The sequence below is a fragment of the Leptonotus elevatus genome, chromosome 13 (genome assembly GCF_054856555.1).
Source record: "Leptonotus elevatus isolate MCC_2025b chromosome 13, RoL_Lele_1.0, whole genome shotgun sequence".
NCBI lineage: Eukaryota > Metazoa > Chordata > Actinopteri > Syngnathiformes > Syngnathidae > Leptonotus > Leptonotus elevatus.
Genome location: NC_141251.1, coordinates 14,302,916 through 14,322,007, shown reverse-complemented (window position 1 = coordinate 14,322,007; position 19,092 = coordinate 14,302,916). Strand labels below are relative to the sequence as shown.

The window sequence follows — 19,092 nt, the reverse complement described above, 5'->3', positions numbered from 1 at the left end:
AAACATACATTTAAGACACGGTGAGTGTGAATGGTTGTTTAACTTGTACAAGTGTGCATGTCTCCACTATAAGACAATTTGGTATGTATCACTAAACGTGGGGTGCAATGCTATTCACGTACGGTTCAATTTTAAAGTAAAACGTTTCCACTTGGTTCAATTCAATAGGATTTTGATTCGATTTGATATGGTACGGCTTAGTTCAAGAGGGTATGATGCAATGAGTTTCTTGTCATTTAACATACTGGTACATATGAATGAACTTAGTCAGTACTGTAATAGTGGCGATTCCTTCACTCCAATAACAGACGATTCAATACGCTGTTAAAAAAAAAAATATATATATATATATATATATATATATATATGTGCAATTTTGAGATGAAGCATGACTAAACTATCCAAAAACTGAACAACTTCGACAACTTCTGTTAATGAGGGTTTTGTTGTTAACAAAAACTATAGTTTTATTTCCAGTGAGTCCACAGATGCAGAGCAGATTAATTAAAACAAGATTCACAATATTGATGAGTTTATACAGAATATTTTAAATGAAAAGACATCACTAAGGATAAACAGTCAAACACACATAGATTTCCTTGCCGTGACATTACACCTGCTAGCTCTTTTATATACAAAAATGTATGCGTGTCCAGTGAACCAAATCTGCTCACCTATTAGCTAGCACTTTAGCATCTTATCAAAAGTTGTGGAGGTCATCTACATTCAAAGTTAAAGAAATAGTGTTGTCAAAGTATTCCTCCGGAACCCGTTCTGAGATTTCAAGACATATTAGAGGTATGCAAATGTAGAGGTATGGAACAGTCTCCTCACAATCATAAGAGAACGCCACTTGAACATATCGGACAACTCTTTTGTTAGTACCAAAATAACAGACACATTCTAACAACAGGTCATGCTCGGTGTTGGTGTTGTGAACGGACCCCTTGTGGGAGTTTCTATTAATCTTAGCAGCTGTTTTAATGGAGTTGTCATTGTGAATGCGAACCATTAACTTGATCAGTATCAGTGATGGGGAACTTTTTTTTTCTTTTCGTATCCGGGGCCTTCTAAGGGTCAGTAGTAAATGTGAAGGGGCGGTGGGGGTTGCAACAATTGAACATATTACAACCACACATTTGGAGAACCGTTCACCTGAAAATGTGTTTTTATAATTGCTTGGTGGGCCAAATCAAATCATCTTTCAGCCACCCCTGCTCAATAAGAATATTTTTTTTTGGGGGGGGGGGGGGGATGCAGAGTAAGGCCACAATTTTGTATGCGTGCGTGCGTGCGCGCGCTACATTTCTCATTTAACAAATGTCACTTGGTTCAGCTGTTGACTGATTCTTACCCACAATTGTGGCTGTCGAGTTATTTTGTGATTTAACATTTTATCATAGATAATACCAAATTTAATTAAAAATAATTTACAAATCAGCTTCGGGAGGCTGTAACATGGCTGCTAACAACTTATAATACACTTAACAGGATATACACAATCAAACGCCTATACCAAGGTTAACAAGGACAAGACAGAGACAAACGAATGGTCATCCAGTTACCAACGTAAAATGAATGCAAACGTCAGTATCTGTACTATCTGTGCGTAAGTATGTAAACCTATGAGCAAAAAAAAAAAAAAAGAACAAAAAAGATACAATGAAAACTAATATCAACGGAGTATCATAACAGACTGACCCACCAACCTCCTGTCCGTCCTATTCAACTCAAAGTCCTCTTGTAGCAGGGGTCAGTAGCAGCAGTCCAACAGCAATCCCGACTGACTGCATCGCATCAATCAGTGTAGTGTGCTAAGATACCACTCACCTCATCTTCCACTCTGGAAGGAAATGTATGCATTCAAATCAATGCCCAAGGAGGTTATGTGCTAAAAGAAAACAGTGTTATTCTCTTTAAGGCTTCTATGGGATTGCATGAGCATTGTGGAAAAATCTCCACTTTTTGAAGATGTTGTCGACGGTACCTTTGTGGAAAGTCGAGCTTATTAGAGTTGTAAGTCTTCTTACAACGATGGTAAGAAGGAGAGAACATCATTCCCTTCCAGATGTTTGTCTACCTTTGTGTTTGTTCACTGGGTCCATGCGCTGTGGTGGAGGATCTCGGGGGCTTTGTTGCGCATGCATTGCTTGTGCAAAAAGTCCCGATGTAAGTACGGAAGAATCCATGAGCTAGGATCCATATAATCATTAGTAGACATCACGCGTCCATTAGTTTTACATCCCACCATCAAATTGAGATGCTTTGGTGAACTTGTTGGTTCACTTCCAGTTGAGTTCATTTATTCAGTACATTCCTCTCAAAGTTTCAACATTCTGTTGTCTCAGTGTCGCACTTCATTATCGATGAGGCTGTCCTCTCCGGACTGGAAGTCCTCATTGAGGCCATTTTCCACATTGATTATTTCCTCGTCCTGTGACGAGCCCTGACCGTCGTCCTCGCCACTGCCTGTACCGACCTCCTCTAAATTTGGGTCTTGCAGAACCTCAGCGATGTACATCTGCTGTTGAGGAGGAGAACAATAAAAATTAAATTCCGTTCTCAAAAGAAACTTTGCAAGGCAGCACCAATGATAACAAATAATGTACATTATTTTTTTTCTACATGATCATAAAATTACAATGTAGGTTATTTGCTAAGGACTCCAAATGTATATGAGTTACTGCGCCCCCTGCTGTTATATGTGAGGGTTGCATTGAGTGGCAGAGAATAGTTACTTTTAATCAGGACTTTATAGTGAGTCAGTTTGAGGAAAGAAAAGCATGAGTTGCATACAGCAAAAGCTTGGATTTGTCCCAGCTACTCCCAAACTCCAGTTTAGAAAGGCCAAACGGTATGAGGCCATGATTAAGGTGTAATTATTGCATATTTTTGTCAGTGTTTCACCAAAAATGGGAATATCGAAATGTTTTCACGTAGCCCCTGCCATTTGCTCACGTCCGCCTACTTGTCTTGATGAGATCGGCATCTACACTCTTACATGTCATCTCTGTGTCACAAAGCATTATCAGCGAGCCTTTCAAAACGATGTCACAGAGAATTGGAGGAACAAGGTTTCTCTGAGACTTGAGGAGGAGCTTAAGTACATGAAACTGGGATGTTACTACAGGCAAGAGGCTGAAAACTCTAAATACTGTCCACAACAAACCAAAGGTAAATGTTCTTTGCTTTCATTTATGTCATTGTATTTGTCTATTGTCCCATTAGTCGTGTCCTGTTCTCTGAAGGTTAGCTACGGAGTCTTTAATCTTATATTAGCACCCGTTGGCAAGTAGAACAAGGTAATTGTTCTTTGTGTGCTTCAATGTATTTGGTCTTGATCTGGGAACTTGTATTGTGTTCATTTGTACTTAATTTTCATGGTGGTTGATGACTGCACATGGTCTCTAATAGTACCAAATCACAAATAAGTCACCAGGTTTTTGTACCATTAACTGGTAAAACACACTCAATTCAACATAATAAAAAATAAATAAAGGATTTGGTCAGGGTATGGCCATTTACACCAACTTGATCTATTTGGACAGTGGGAGGAATTCCTTTCATTACATATATGGAAGTCATCAAAATGGCTGCAGCCAAGAGTCCCTGAAATACACAAATATTTGTGCCTGACTACTTACTGCAGCTTTGTTGGAGTCAGTAGTGCACTCTGTACGCCCATTCTCAGTCACACCTAATTCGTGAGTGTCAATCTGGAATGCACAATATTTTTTTTAAATTGAAGTTAAGAAAAATGTTAACCCCCCCAAAAATTAAGTTGACAGAGTTGGTTACCTTGTAGTTGTGAGCGCTCAAATACTTAAAATGTCCAAAGCAGACATGCGAGAGGCAGATTGTGATTGTGATAATCAAAACTACGAACGTGAACATGGAGATTGCAGCTGAAAACCCTGGGAAAGGAAATTTGGAGGACATCAGTTAATCAGGTGCTTTAAATTGCCATGACGGGAAAAAAAAATACTGATCATGCGCGTCATAGACATTTGTGGCCTGTAGATGGAGTGCTTTCCTACCAGAGCGCATCGTGGAGAAGAAAAGAAGCCAAAATAGACAAAGAATTGGAGCAGCCACCACTTGGTTGACAGCTCCAGAATGGATCTTCTTGTCCAGTTTGGAAGGTAGGTACGCATAGTACATGTTGTACCTGTCTGCTAGGTGTTTGAGCAGCATGTACATCAGCCCTGGGTAGACAAGTGGAGCATGACGTAAGAGCAAATCCAATTAGGCTGGCTGATGAGCGAGCATATGAAGAACAGAACAACATAATTGCATCAGGTGGCGTAAGCAATAGCAGACCAGTGCAAATTTAAAAAAGCAGAACTAACCAAAGGGTACGATGATCGGGCAGGTGATGCTGTAGGTCATGACCACTGTGAAGACACACATCATCCAGGCATAGGCCGCTCCAAACTGGAACTCGTAAGCTTGATGCTACAGAATGACAGGATAAATAATATCACATATTTATTTAGTTGAGCCATTTATTCAATTGTAATCTTCAAACCAGGAAGAAAATGATAAAAATATATGTGGTTCATAAAGCTACAACAAATGTAGTAACTAACCCTCTTGACGTTCCTGCGCTCAGCTGCAGATCGAGCGAGGCAAAGGCGGATCATGTACATAAGCAGGCCGGGGATCCTGAGCAGGTCCATGGCGTTTCCAATGAATGCTGATGCAATGACGTAGTTCACAAAGAAGGCTCCGTTGTCAGGAAGGAACACACACCTGATGTGGATACCACAGACAGGTCAGAGCACTTTATAGTTTGGATTCAAATCCATCCACCCGTTTTCTATACTGCTTGCCTTCATTAGCAGGTAACAGGAGCTCAGCTAACTTTAGGCTAGAGAAAGGAAAAACACCCTGGACGGTTTGCTAGCCAGTTACAGGACAGACAATCATACCCATGGCTTATTTATAGCGCTCAATTAAAGCTACTGAATGTAGAATATTCCATTTCGAATCGCTACTGCCACCTGCTGACGAAAAATTAAACTGCACATACCGTTCTTCGCATACACACCACGCACATTAGGTCACATCCGCAGACAGGGCGCGGGAAATTCTAACCCGAATCCAGTCTGAAAACTATTGGCCAGAGGCTTGCAGGAGTATCCATTGTGAACAGCTAAGGTGTTAATCTACTAATTAGAAGGCATTTCAGTCATAAATGGTCAAATAAAAATCTTACTGTAAAGTTATTTTTGGGGAAAAAAGTTTTGCAAATATTGCAGCTTTAACCACATCTTTTGTTTTATTTTGTTTTTTTTACTAGGGATGGGCATTTTATTTATTTACATTAATTTTAATGTGTGTTCAATACAAAATACCGGTATGCATTTTAGGAACAAATGGAAAAAAGATAATAAAAAAATTCCATTAATTTCATGCAATTTTAAGGAAAAATGCTATATCATGAAAAAAAAGTTGTATTGAACATCCCTATTTTTTCACAAACATTGCTTTTTAAGTACAAATGTGCATCCTAAAAATATTAAAACTGCTCCAGTGTAAAATGATTGTTTGAAATAATAGCATATGTTGGTAACGCAAATTCAGTTCAGTGAATAAGTGCAGCAAAGTATTAATTGTATGTATGCATGCAACTTACTCAAATCGCACTTTAGCATCTGCCAAGAATCTTTTGTCAAAAAGCCACCGGAAGAAGACATCCAAACTAAAGACAAAGAAGAAAAATGTTAAATTGATAACAACAATAAGATTACATACTAAAACGTAGTAGCCTACAAACTCTTGTCACTGAAAACAAAAATATACAGTACCTGCTTAGACCAAGGGAGGGCAGTAGGAGCACCATTAAGATTAGGAAAGTGTAGCATTTATGCATAGTAGTTCTGTTCTCACCGGACCTGTAAGAACAAAAGGACACACTATCATTCTAGGAAAACCAAAACAAACAGTACACACACACAACATCAGTACATCTTGAAATGACTGTTCAAAGTAAAAAGCTTACCGGGTCCAATGGGCTTCAAAAAAGGCAGAGTAGTAGACAATGGTAGGAAGTAACGCAGAGAAGGACCACAGAAGGAGGGTGGGGAAAAACTGAGTGATAATTGGATTCTGTGGACAACAAACAGACACACATTGAGATGTTGAGACAAGAACTCAACAACTGAAGTCAAACGGTTTGATCTTTAGGTACATGTTCCATTTAGTACTGAGTGCATTTTTCCAATCAATTTATTTCAAACCTTTCCAAGGCTGCAGATATAGCAAGTCAAAGGACAGATTTTCATACACAAATCTGTATTTGTAGACGGATGGTGCAGCTGTGCACAAGTATAAAAATCACATCTTTTTCTTACAACGCATGTATGTAAAAATATAAAAACTTTTGTCGAACCCGCCTCCATGCGGAGTTCAAAAACTTGACTTGAGCTGGGCACGGAAATCGAGCACTCGGCGATTACTTTTGCATACAAACAAAAGATTACCGGTAAAGACTTTAAAGGTTATTTTACTGCAAATGCTAAAGATAGCTTGTGGTGAGCCATTACTTCATTACGGTACTTGTTATTCACACACTTTGTCAAATTTTGAAACCGGATGGCTGAAGATAAAGCATAATGTAAATGATATGAGATTAGAATGAACCCTTAAATTGCCTCACGTTTAAGTACTCCACTGGTTTGGTAACATTGAACTTGTCCATGGTGGAGATAATGATGGCTGGTGTGGTGAGGAAGAAGAGGAGGAGGAAGAGGACACAGTTTATAATCAAGCAGCGGATCCACCATGAGAATCCTCCCAACGAAAGATGCTCCCTAGGGGATAAAAAGTTATCTAGCGGTTAGATCAAAAGCCAGAGTGGCCAAGACATATTTGCTGACTTTAATTCACACTCACCAGTACACATTTTGTGGATCAGGGGCGTAGCTCACAGTCCAGTTGTGTGTCTGGAGTTTGTCGCTAACTGCAGAGCTCTGAGGCTCACGGCGACACTGGCAGCCTTGACATTTGCAAGCATTGAAATCCTTCAAGATTCTAAGATGAACCGAGAAAAATGGTTAAACTGCGTTTAGATGTTCTTTTTTAAAATTTATATGTATATATATATATATATATATATATATATATATATATATATTAACAGTGGACTTCTTACATAGCAGTTATAGATTCATTTTGAAAGGTGACAAATGCCATTCCTAAAGGTTTCCTGTTGACCTTCTCCCGCTCCTTCCTGTAGCCATCTTTTAATTCAGCTTCCAGCTTGGTGTAATAACTAACAGCCTCTTCCTGTGAGAGAGATAAACATCCAAATATGGTTTGTTTGTAGGGACTTTAAAATTACATTTGTGAAATGAACATAAAGTGGATAGAAAGCCACAAACACCTGATCAAATGCCAGTTTTTTTTGGTGACCAAAACTTTTTCCACCCTTAATGTGACCTATAGACTCTACAACTCAACTGGAAAAAAAAAAATACAATTTTGAAAGGAGAAGTAATAATAGAAGACCATAGTCAAATAGCCAAGTTCGGAGGGATATATGAACGGTTGGAAACATTCAGGCTTCTTGAAATCCAAAAATGTCAGGTCAAAGCCTACTAGAACATCTGAACTCCATTTTGTGTTAATCAAAGGCACTTTAAAAGGGTGGCAGGTGTGTGCCAACTCAATTTAACATAAATTTGCAGACTGGTGCAACCACATTATCTTTTTTTATTTTATTTTTGTAAATACAGATCATAGGCTGCTTAAATGGTGAAAAATATTTTGAAATTATCTTATTTCTATCACCAAAAAAATTGCATTTGAGCAGGGGTGTGTAGACTTTTTTTCCCTCCACTTTTTTGAAATGATCTGGCAAGAAGCTATAAACATCTACTAAAAAGAAGAAAATAAACATTTGACTGCCACAATGCTCGAGCGGTGTATGGTTTTAAGTTATAAAGAATGGAAGTGCGCTTCTGACCTGCTCACAACCTTTGATGATGCAACAGCAGAGATGTCCACATGGCTTTGGGTTTATCATGGTGGTTATGTGCTCTTTGGCCTGCAGATCAAGGAAGAATCTCTTGCTGCGTTCTGCCTTCTTCCTGCATGCAAAACAGTAATACTTCACACTGACGACATCGCTCTCATCGATGCCAGGTCAGTCAAACTTTGAACAAACTGGTACCTTTCAGAGTTCAGATTCATCAGCTTGGCCACATTGTAACAGATGCGGGCTTCCAGCACACCGCAGTTTTCATACGCTTGCCTATTAAAAAGGAGCGAGGGAATTGTATTACAACAAGAGTGGAGACAACATACTGCTTAATAAATGTTGGTGGTTAAGTGGGATTAGGGCCAAGCAGCACCCCTCACTAATAGGAAAGGACACATGACTTGCATAATTCTGCTCATCGGGCTTCTGTTACGGGCATTTATACTTATAGGCCTGCCATTGTCTCATGTAGGATACATATTTGGCAAGTCAAACTTTAAGAGGAAAAAGCATGGCTCTTATATACTCTAATGCAGTTAGAGTACATAAGCAGGTAGGAAATGAGAAGCTATGCAAGAGATGTTATGAGATATTTCATATGAAATCACAGATTTTTTTTTTTAAAAGCACTTACTCAAAATGTTGCTTTATTTCTGTTTCTTCTGCATATTTGGAGAGTCCATTGACAAATAGTGTTCTTTTGACCTGTAGTCCATTGGGGGAGGGGGGTTAAAAATATATATTTTTAAATGTATGCTTGTGAAGTGAATTCTGTGAAACCAACCAGGTCATCCTCTGCGTAGTGCATCTTGGAGGTGTGTCTTCTCATGCTGCATACTGTCAGTAGCAGGTAGAGGAATGCAAATATTGTGTGCAGCCACAAAAGCGCATTACTGGGTAAGATAAACAGTTGACAGTGTTAAGCAACACAGACGGTAAATCACATTGGCGCTAAAATGACTGCCCAAGAATCACTCACTCTGCATCGAGATTTGCTATTGTAGTTCTTCCAAAATTATAAGCATTGTTTTCTGTGGAAAAACATAGATGACAAGTATTTTGTTGTAGAGTATAGTAGATGAAATATTAAACAGTAACAACGGCTATTCCTGAAAGACATCCGAGCCAAAGTAGTTCAACAGCTTCACATGATAATTATGTGTCAAAGTGGTCTCATCCATTAGTGACTCACCAAGTAGGTTTCCTGAGAAGTTCACAGGCAATATGATGCCAACAGAGAGCACACCCACCACTACCAGTAGGCCGATGATGTGGCGCTGGAAGGACAAATAATGTACTGCGTCCTCGCCACACTTCTCCCTTATCTCATCATCCCTACAGGGAAAACACATCGTTTTATATTTCATTTAAGTCTCTTTTATTAATAATGAAGAGCAGGCAGATTTACTTGATGCGGAAAATGGCAGTGAGCCATGAGCAGAAGCCCTGTAAGAGAGGAGAGCAACACTGTAATATGAACGAAACAGGGCCAAACACAATTGCCCATTCTGTAACAGCAATGGCAATCTTACGGTGTCTCTCTGATCCATGTCTACCGAGCTGGAAACGGAGGTGAGGCGCTCATAGCGTTCAGGTACCTCTGTTGTCAAGGCAGCGGCCACACTGTGTGAATAAAACACGACCCAAAGCATTGTCTTGGTGTAACGACAAAGTATTTGTGTCTCAACACACTGAGACTGCCATTAGTAGTATGGGAAAGCTTATACACGTACAAACACAAGCGTCTTTCACACTGCATTTCTGGTGAATTGGCACATTGGAGGTGTAACAGTAGAAATTATACTTTCAAACCACGAGGGCATCAAAGGTCCGTCTTGGATGTTGAACTTCACAACTTCTGTTACTCACCCCAGAAAAAACCCAGAGATAAACAAGAAGCAGATCATTCTGAGTTCAGCAGAGCCAAGATGCTTTCCCTTAAAATGGAAGTCAACCGTAAGCATTTTTTGACAATAGTATGCTATATATATGTGACCTCACGGGTCTAAATATGACATCCTAATTAACTCATTCACTGCCATTGACAGCTATAGACATCAAAAATTCATTTGAACTATTTCTATTAGTTTAACATTTTTACCCACTTTTGTTAACAAAAGTATGCAAACATATAATTTTTTGGGGGTATTAGAACAGATATAAAAGTTGTGATTAATTGTGAGTTAAATAGTGAAGTCATGCGATTAATTACGTTTGAAAATTGTAATGGCCCTACGCCCCTAATTTTTAATAATGTTTTCTTAAAAAAATAAAATTAAAATTAAAACATTATTAAAAATGTATTTTCTTTTTTTAAAGAAAACATTAAAAATTAGGGGCATCAGGCAATTAAAATTTGTAATCGTAATTAATCGCATGACACTAGTTAACTCACGATTAATCACAAATTTTATATCTGTTCTAAATGTACAAAAAAATCTAGGTTTTTATACTCATGTTAACTCTTTGACTGCCAGACGTTTTCAGAAAAGGGATGCCGTCAGTGCCAGCCGATTTAAGCATTTTGACTGATCTTTCGAGGTCCACAGAAAATGTTCTGTTTGGACTATGGAAACACACGTACTACCAAATGAAAGAAAAGTTTGTTTCTACCTTATTCCGTTCTTTAGTAATCAACAATAGAAAATGGTTAGTTTGACCCAATTTCATCTGTTTTGGACCAAAATACGGAGAAATCAAGCTTTTAGTGAAACGATATTATTTCATGCATTCTAGTGAATTTTACACTTCTTTTTGTCCATGAATGATGCCACAAACACCTAAATAGTGCTTTACTTCTATAAAACACTACCACCAAGAATGAAAAAGTGTTTTTTGATAGCAAAATACGTTTATTTACATTCAACAGTGTAACAATTTGACAACAATTTGGCAAACTATTTACAAATGTGTGCAACTGTGGTGCTATTTACAAATATGTGGATGTTTCAACGACAGTTTTTCTTTTTGTAACACTCTCCTGCGTGCAAGAAGACGCAACAGCATTTGCACAACAGATTGCCTCTTCGCGTGCTCCACTTTCTTGCAGGCCGTTTTTTCCGGGGAATAGCAAGTATATACTGCAGTGTGTGTTGCCATCAAGTCTAATATCAGGATCATGCTACGGTTTCGTTACGTCTCGCTTCCTCGTGTCCTTCAGTTGCTACACCGGGTTGTAAGAGATGTTTTGATCCATTTTATCCACTCCATTCATGGTGGCATCGTAGTCCAGAAACAGTGTCTTCTCCGTGATCAGACTGTACCCGCTCCTCCGATGAATATGCATTGGACTCGGGGTAATCTTCATTGTCCGACAAAATGTCCGCATGTGAAAGCTCCGGCGTTAGCAGCGGTAGCCGCGCTTAGCCGGTGAGGCTTACTACGTGATCATAACAGTCGCATCAAGGCTTCCAACTTTGGCGTCAAGCTCGGAGTCATCATCATCATCATCATCAATCTGCATTGGTCGATGCCAACTCTCCATCGCCCGATCGAATGTCCGATTGTGTAGAAGTACCCGGTCGGCTATTGTGCGCGTTTTGCGGCCTTAGCAGCGGTAGCCGCGCTTAGCCGGTGAGGCTTACTACGTGATCATAACAGTCGCGTCAAGGCTTCCAACTTTGGCGTCAAGCTCGGAGTCATCATCATCATCATCATCAATCTGCATTGGTCGATGCCAACTCTCCATCGCCCGATCGAATGTCCGATTGTGTAGAAGTACCCGGTCGGCTATTGTGCGCGTTTTCCGGCCTTAGCAGCGCTAGCCGCGCTTAGCCGGTGAGGCTTACTACGTGATCATAACAGTCGCGTCAAGGCTTCCAACTTTGGCGTCAAGCTCGGAGTCATCATCATCGTCGACATCAATGCGCTTTTTAGTATTGATTGATGCTTTCCGTCTTTGAAAAAAATGCTCAAGCGTGAGCTGCTTGCAACCGGTTGATTGGTCAGCCATTGTGGACTTATTCAGCCATTGTCTCCTCAACACTCTAGCTCCGCCTCACGTCTTCTACTGACGCCCACGGTGGGCGGCCCATCCAACCTTGTGCAAAGAGAGTCATCGCTGCCCTCTAGGGGCCAAAACGAGTCTTTTACTAATCAGATCTGCCTGATACTTTCAGCACAGCTGCCCAAGGCTTTCCTGCACCCGTTTTCAAAAAAAACAAAAAAAAACATAGGGGACGTCTTTTAACGTCCTCTGCGCCCTTCCCTAGGTTTATGCTAAACGTTTTATAACGTTTATGGCGGTCAAAGAGTTAACAAAATGGAAAAATAATGTTAAACTAATAAAAATAGTTAAAATGATTTTTGGACATCTATAGGTGTCAATGGCAGTGAATGATTTAATATTAATTTTGGGGAATATCAGTTATGAAGCAAAATCCAGCTGTTTTTATCCATCTCAAGGGGCGGCCATTTTGCCACTTGCTGTCAACTGAAGATGACATTAATGTTGCTCAGGGCTCAGGCAACAACCAGTCACAGCTCACCTGTTTTCTGAAGCTGTGCTGTGATTGGTTGTTACCTCAGAGCAACATTGATGTCATCTTTAGTCGACAGCAAGTGTCAAAATGGCTGCCCCCTGAAAATGATAAAAACGGCTGGATTTTGCTACATAACTCATATTCCAAAAATGTTATGTTATATTAGAATGTCATATTTAGACTCGTGAGGTCACATATAACATATTATTGTCAAGAAACTTAACTCATATTCCACTAACACAATATTAACCAGAATACCATATTTAGACTAGTGGGGCTGCACAGCTATCACTTTGAAAAAAAGTTGTTGACCCCTGTTCTACACACAAACGTGGGAGCGAGATGAGCATATATTTTGATTAAATGTACAGGAAATGGGCTCTGCTGCAGCTCAAAATATGGTAGCTTTGTTAGGAGAATGATGTCAACCTCACTCTAGCAAGAAATTAGAGAGGGCTGTCTCTAGCGTAGTAATCAAGAATAGATGAAGTAGCATTACTACTCAAGTGTGTCTTGTCTGTGTGCATCATGCTGCGCAGGAGGCCATGATTCAGATTCAGAAAGAGGTTAATACAGAGATTAGTACGCGCAGATCTAATTAAAGACAAGGACACCCAGCAGCACAAGAATGACATTGGCATGGAGAGGGGGGAGAATCATTTAGGACCCCGGCACTGGGAAACACCTGGACGAGAAACACTAAACCACCAAGGACGAGGAAACCTAAAAGTGGTAGCTAAGTTAACGACACACAAAGAGGGAGCAAGAGAAGAAAAAGGCAATATACAAACAGAACATACTATTCCCGATCATCCAGACGACTGTAATGCTGATCCATTCTCCTGGTGAAAAGACAGGCAAAGCATTTACTTGCGCGGATACGATGCAAGTCTGCTTGCTAATATGGACGGGTTCAGTTCATATCACACACTCTCTCGCAATAAACAGATACCGTAGCGGATCGCTGTTTTTGACTTTGACCACTGAAATAGAGTCTGCTTTCAATAAATAACATTTGACAAATGACTCAGGCGGCTGCCACCCCCTCCCATCATCCCGCTACGCTACAACCCAATTATCAGTTTGCTCGCAGCTGCAAAAATAGTGGAGGAGTAAAATCCAAATCCACAGCTGGGAAATGTGGGTTATAAAGCAGCGTGTCATGAGTTGAACTTTTTCAGAGTCAAGGTTTGCGGTGTTCTCTCGCGTTTTTTAATCTTGCTATGTGTATGTATTGGTAATATTATTTCACTAATAATCATAGTTTAAAAAATAAAAATAAAAAAACACTTTCATGAATCAGATCTTTGGGGGGACAATTGTTGTTGAAACTTTTATTTTTATTTTTAATGTTTTCTTTTTAAATCAACCATAAATTTTTACATGTAAAGTTTGTTAAACAAAGCAATACAGTGTTTAATTCATGTATGAGTCCATGGCTTTAAAGTGTTTTAGATGTTAATAGGATATTTCATTTGACAATACTGCTGTTAACCTAAATGTACTCACGAACTTCAGGTCTAATTATACCTACAGGGCTTAGACTAAACCAGACACAGCATGTGCTGCTGACATCGACTTCCTGTCTGGGTCAAAACCTCGAGAGGTTTGCTTCAGTTAACCTAAGATTGCTTCATTTTGCTGTGTCAGTGTGTATTCAATAGATTTTTTGTGTGTCTTGTCTGAGACAAAATCTGACAAGGCATATGTTCCCTTTGATGCACGCAGTGAGCATATGTTCACTGTTGGTAAACGCACGTTTCCTGTCTGTAACCTAATCCATGACAATGACTCTGTAAAAAAACAAAACAGATCCTGAGTGGCTGCCTGCCACACTAAGCTCTACAGAAAATGCCTTCCTGACCCTAAGACGCGTCACATGGCTCTGAATAAGTAAGGTGTCATTAATTTCTTCCATAAATAAGAGTAACGCTAATACTTCAAACTTATCAATTTGATGTACTCTACCTGTCAGCGTCGGTGACGAGAGCGAGACGCCCATAGTCCCACGCTACTTTTCTCAGGAAGGAGAACACAACCAGCAAGCCCTAAAAGCGTACAATTATTTGCAAAAAAATCTATTAGAATAATAAATAATCGAATATTGGTAATCCTTGGGAAAACATTTATAGGATAAATGTACTCACCAAAAAGCACATGAAGTCAAGGGCGAGGACAGTTGGTACGCCACCAAAGGGCAAGCCCTGCAGCACGGTGCTGCGAATTCGGGCCGAGTAGCAGTATTCTTTGGAGGAGGCATTGGGTGGCAGCGTTGTGGCACAGCTTTGGGAGTCAGAGCAAGCTTGTGCCCCCCAGATGGCCATCCCTAATACCGGCACTTGCATCACTCACTGCAACATGCTGAGAATCTGTAAAGAAAGGCCAGTGCGTTTTCAACATTCACTAGATAGTGATGTAAATCATAAACAAGATATAAGCAGAAAATACTTTCCATTCCAATTAAGACAGATTTAGATCTAGCGAGAAGCATGAAGATGAAAAGTTTTGTCATCTTCCTCTTAGAACAAAGGTGACGTTTCTCATTCGTCACATGCCCAACTGCTGACAACACATATGACATCCACAATTTTATTAGATTTTTTCTTCTTTGCATCAGCTTTCGCTTCCCATTTTGTGCTTTTACAATAAAAATGTTTTTGGTGCGCTCCATACCAAGTAAATTAGGCGCTTCCCAGATCAAATTCAAGCATTTAAGAGGTTCTCTCATTTCCTATCTAAATGAAGATGTACAAACTCAAATGGATAGATCATCTTATTCTTACTTATATTTTACTACTTTAGGTACAATTTAACTGCAGTACTGCATTTTCCTTTTCCACAAGAAATAACGGAAATAGAAATAATCAGTGACAGTGAAAAGTGTTACCATCAAAAAGCCTCAACACTCGCCTTTACACTTACTGTAAAGACAGAGATCGGAAAATTGAAACAAAGGTCAGAGGAGATGTTTGAGAGAAAAGTGCAGCATACAATGTTGAACTTGACTGAATTTGGAATTTGTCCAATTTTTCAGGGGGGGAAAAATGCATTAAATTAATGATAGGCAAGTACCGATACCAAGGATCTTTATCGGGATGCTACATGTCGACGACGGCTGATACCAGTATCCCATTTTACGATCCTGAACTATAAATTAGAAGAATAGAAAATTGCCATTCATTTTAGGCAACTTTTAAGAAAAAATTATGTGTGATTGTTTTTGGGGGGGGAATATTATATATCGGTATTTAGTATTGAATACTCGAGTTGAGTACTCGTGCTGGCATCAAGTTAAATTAAACATGACACAAAATGTTAAAGACTTGACGATAGCTTAGCACACTTCAGCTGCGTGAGCATCGAAAGGATTAACTAGTATTTACATCAATATTTTTTTTTAATAAGCAGTGGGAATAAATCTGAAGACCGTAGACTAGAAATGGATGATCAGGAAACATATTTCTTGGCAAAAGTATCCACACTTGTAAGGATACTTACTTGTGTTGTAAAAGTACAAAGTGAAAAGCATTTAAGAGGGCAAATAAAATGTTTGCTGTCATTAAATACACAATAGCATTTTTTGATAAATTGGCACAACAAAAATAAACTTCCACACTGTGTTTCCCTCTTTTATGAACTTTTATAGTGGGCATACTGAGAAGGGGGGGGAAAAACGACACAATCGCCACAAATTAGTCTTAGAGCCAACAACACAATTCTCTCAAATAAGGTCATGGATTGGGAATACCTTGCTTTGAATCTTTTCTGAGTACAAAGTATCTGTTTTCATATTAGGGAGTGAGAGTAAAAAAAAATAAACATTCAAAAGTACAGATACCTGCAAAATCTACTTGAGTAGAGCAACTACGTATTCCGTTACTTCCCACTACTGTGTACTGTACAGGCAACAGTTTATGGCTCACATGTTTTGCATGTTTTGACAAAGGCAACAAAACAACACTGATTTCCCGGAGTGTTGGTACACGTGTTTACACAGTTGCACTCCTTTATATTTGCCCTTCGACCCACTCACTATTAGCGGCGATGCTGCTCATCTGCCCTAACACTAAGTCGTTTATCTGCTCCAAGGAATGCTGTGACATCACTGCAGCGAGATGCAGCTAGAGCCCAACAATAAACCAATAGAGACCGCAGGGTTCAAATGGGCCGATGTGAGCCCAAGGAGGACACAGCACAACCAGCTGTGTCTTCATCTACGCGACGGCACACTTTTGGACTGCTGCTTAGCCATCCTTACTGAGACCCGCAAATGCACTTGACGCGATGCACTTGTGGCTGGTTAGTGGAAATACAACGTCAGGAGGTTGCATTACTCAACCGCTATGTAAATTGCTGATTCGATTTGGGTTGAATTCTTATACATGCTCAGAGCTACAACTGCATTACCCAACATATCGTTCGGTATCTTTACAGTGTCCCTGTAAATTACGTACATGGAATCATCAGATGACAGACCAGAGATAATCTCTAGCATTCCTACGCAGTTGTCTCAAGTCAGCCGGGCCATTAGAATTATTATTACAATTATGTAGTGTTCTTTGACCCGGTAATAAAAATTACCACACTCGTTTATTGAGGGTATTAGTTAGCCTGCTAACGCTAACAGTATCACTTTTCTCAGTTTACTTATCGAGCTGTCAAGCATAAACTTTATTTAGAAGTACCAAACGGCCACGTTAACCTCGCCATCGTTTCAAATATGGACAAATGGTGTGATTGAGCTCAAATCCACACCGGCAGACTTACCTTTCCGTATGCATTAAACGAGCGGTGTAGTCGGTGGACTTGTCACTTCGTCAATGAGGCTAGCAGTCAACCGTGGCGTTGACGCTAGCTATTAGCTGCTCGATGTTGTCGAAGACAATTGGGAGTCGACCGAACTACATGGATTTTTGTTTTTTAAGTTTAACTTCCCTCGTCACAACGTAAAGTTATGAGATCTTTTAAAAGATAGTCAAGCAAACTGTATACCATTAACCTGTTTACAATGATGCGCTCGTCAACGCAGGGACTTTCGTGCATGTCAATGCAGCCGGTTGGACAACTCTCAAGACGGACCAGTCTAGCTGGCGGAGACTCAGATCATGCTTAGAGTATGACAGCCATAGACGTGTGACTTCTGGAAATGTAGAGCAGCTTCGCAGCAGATCACTTAAACAGCGCTTTCGCGGTTGGGATGAATCTATGCTGTATATTTCTGTAAGCAGAAGCGTATGTTTATGACGTAATGCAGAAGTGGGTGGGGGCAGTTGTATCATATCTATGGCTGTATCTGTCACATAAGTGTTGTTTGTTTTTTGTGCTATTTTATTTACGTGCCCATAGGTTAATATGTAGATAACCTAAAAAAGGGTACGTATTTCCGGCATTTAAAAAAAAAAATGCCGCTTGTCGCTGATTAATGACGTCATACTTTTGACATTGGCGTGGACTGAGGAAGAACGGTAACATAATTAATATTTTTAACAAAACCATTAGCTCTGTGGATCAAAAGCAGGCGTTTTAATTGTGTGTAAATTTATTCCGATTGATTCATAATCATAATAGACCTTGCTTTTTTGTTTGCCATGCGATAATTAGCGAGCGCTAGCGTTAGCATTAGCCACAGTCACATACTTTATTGTACGTTTATATGATCCTAAACACTATTCTTTGTAGCTATGGCGATGCACCTGTTTGCAAGATCTGTCACCGGGCTCTTCGCTGATACATTGTGCTTAATTCCTCAGAGGACATTCGGGTAAGTTTTCTGGCAGTACACGGGTCACCAAACATCAGCCTGCACGATGTGTGTGTTGTTTGACAGATCATGTTGAAAAGTTGTTTCACCAACAGCAATCTATTTTGAGCATTGTGTAAGCCCACTATTAATCTTATCCTTCTGTGTATGCGTTTATGTACAATTTGTTCAATTGTCCTGGGGTCTGTCAATCACATTTTATATCTCATAACCTCTGGATCACAAAACTCAAGCAAACATATTCTAACTCACTTTTTTAAAACTATATATTATACATATTTTGTACTCACATTGTCAAATTCCTGAAAAGCTTGTCCATATCTGTCGTTATGATTATTGACTGAGCATCATGTCAAATATCTCAAATTTCTCCAGTCTGTCCGCTGCTGCAGCTGCCATTCAGAAAATGACCAGAGTGCGAGTGGTGGATAACAGTTCTCTTGGAAATACACCTTACCACCGGCCTCCAAGAGTGATCCATGTGTACAACAAAAACGGCGTTGGAAAAGTTGGTGACAAAGTGTTACTTGCCATTAAAGGACAGAAGAAGGCAGCACTAATTGTTGGTCACAAAATGCCTGGAGACCGAATGAATCCACGCTTTGATTCAAATAACGTCATTCTGCTCGAGGAAAATGGGAACCCAACAGGAACAAGGATTAAAGTTCCCATACCAACTCATTTACGTGCAAAAATGAAGGGGGACTATTCAAAGGTGCTGGCAATTGCGAGTTCTTTTGTTTGATTGGACTCTTCTGCACTTGTCATCCTTTAAATTACATTATTGTATTTAGTAGACTCAAGTTTCTGTTGACAGTCATCTCTTTGCTTACAATAAATACAACCTTTACCTTAAATGCATGGTA

At 39.7% G+C, this 19,092-nt stretch overlaps 2 protein-coding genes across 8 annotated transcripts; one reads left to right on the top strand and one right to left on the bottom strand.

Annotated features, from left to right (window-relative positions):
* Positions 1 to 426: 426 nt before the first annotated feature.
* Positions 427 to 17,656, bottom strand: LOC147163933 (mechanosensitive cation channel TMEM63B-like). 3 transcript variants are annotated; one of them, XM_086093035.1, is made up of 24 exons: positions 17,233 to 17,656; positions 14,613 to 14,834; positions 14,434 to 14,513; positions 13,266 to 13,307; positions 9,517 to 9,607; positions 9,393 to 9,430; positions 9,177 to 9,319; positions 8,964 to 9,015; positions 8,769 to 8,877; positions 8,619 to 8,689; positions 8,177 to 8,257; positions 7,970 to 8,093; positions 7,157 to 7,290; positions 6,898 to 7,035; positions 6,662 to 6,815; positions 6,005 to 6,111; positions 5,811 to 5,897; positions 5,639 to 5,704; positions 4,590 to 4,752; positions 4,350 to 4,455; positions 4,038 to 4,205; positions 3,799 to 3,914; positions 3,645 to 3,716; positions 427 to 2,521 (listed from the first exon to the last, which is right to left on the bottom strand). In XM_086093035.1, exons 2-24 carry the CDS (start codon positions 14,808 to 14,810, stop codon positions 2,345 to 2,347), a joined length of 2,517 nt encoding a protein of 838 aa, XP_085949161.1. In that variant the 5' UTR covers positions 14,811 to 14,834; positions 17,233 to 17,656; the 3' UTR covers positions 427 to 2,344. The 3 variants fall into 3 exon arrangements, with proteins under 3 accessions (XP_085949161.1, XP_085949160.1, XP_085949162.1); XM_086093034.1 differs by having other exon boundaries at positions 427 to 2,524; positions 17,233 to 17,655; XM_086093036.1 differs by lacking the exon at positions 13,266 to 13,307 and having other exon boundaries at positions 427 to 2,524; positions 17,233 to 17,655.
* Positions 3,086 to 19,083, top strand: mrpl14 (mitochondrial ribosomal protein L14). 5 transcript variants are annotated; one of them, XM_086093038.1, is made up of 6 exons: positions 3,086 to 3,174; positions 4,021 to 4,142; positions 4,613 to 4,774; positions 8,057 to 8,148; positions 18,145 to 18,226; positions 18,602 to 19,083. In XM_086093038.1, exons 4-6 carry the CDS (start codon positions 8,142 to 8,144, stop codon positions 18,969 to 18,971), a joined length of 459 nt encoding a protein of 152 aa, XP_085949164.1. In that variant the 5' UTR covers positions 3,086 to 3,174; positions 4,021 to 4,142; positions 4,613 to 4,774; positions 8,057 to 8,141; the 3' UTR covers positions 18,972 to 19,083. The 5 variants fall into 5 exon arrangements, with proteins under 5 accessions (XP_085949164.1, XP_085949165.1, XP_085949169.1 ...); XM_086093039.1 differs by having other exon boundaries at positions 3,136 to 3,174; positions 4,004 to 4,142; XM_086093043.1 differs by lacking the exons at positions 3,086 to 3,174; positions 4,021 to 4,142; positions 4,613 to 4,774; positions 8,057 to 8,148 and adding an exon at positions 16,614 to 16,764.
* The last annotated feature ends 9 nt before the right edge of the window (positions 19,084 to 19,092 follow it).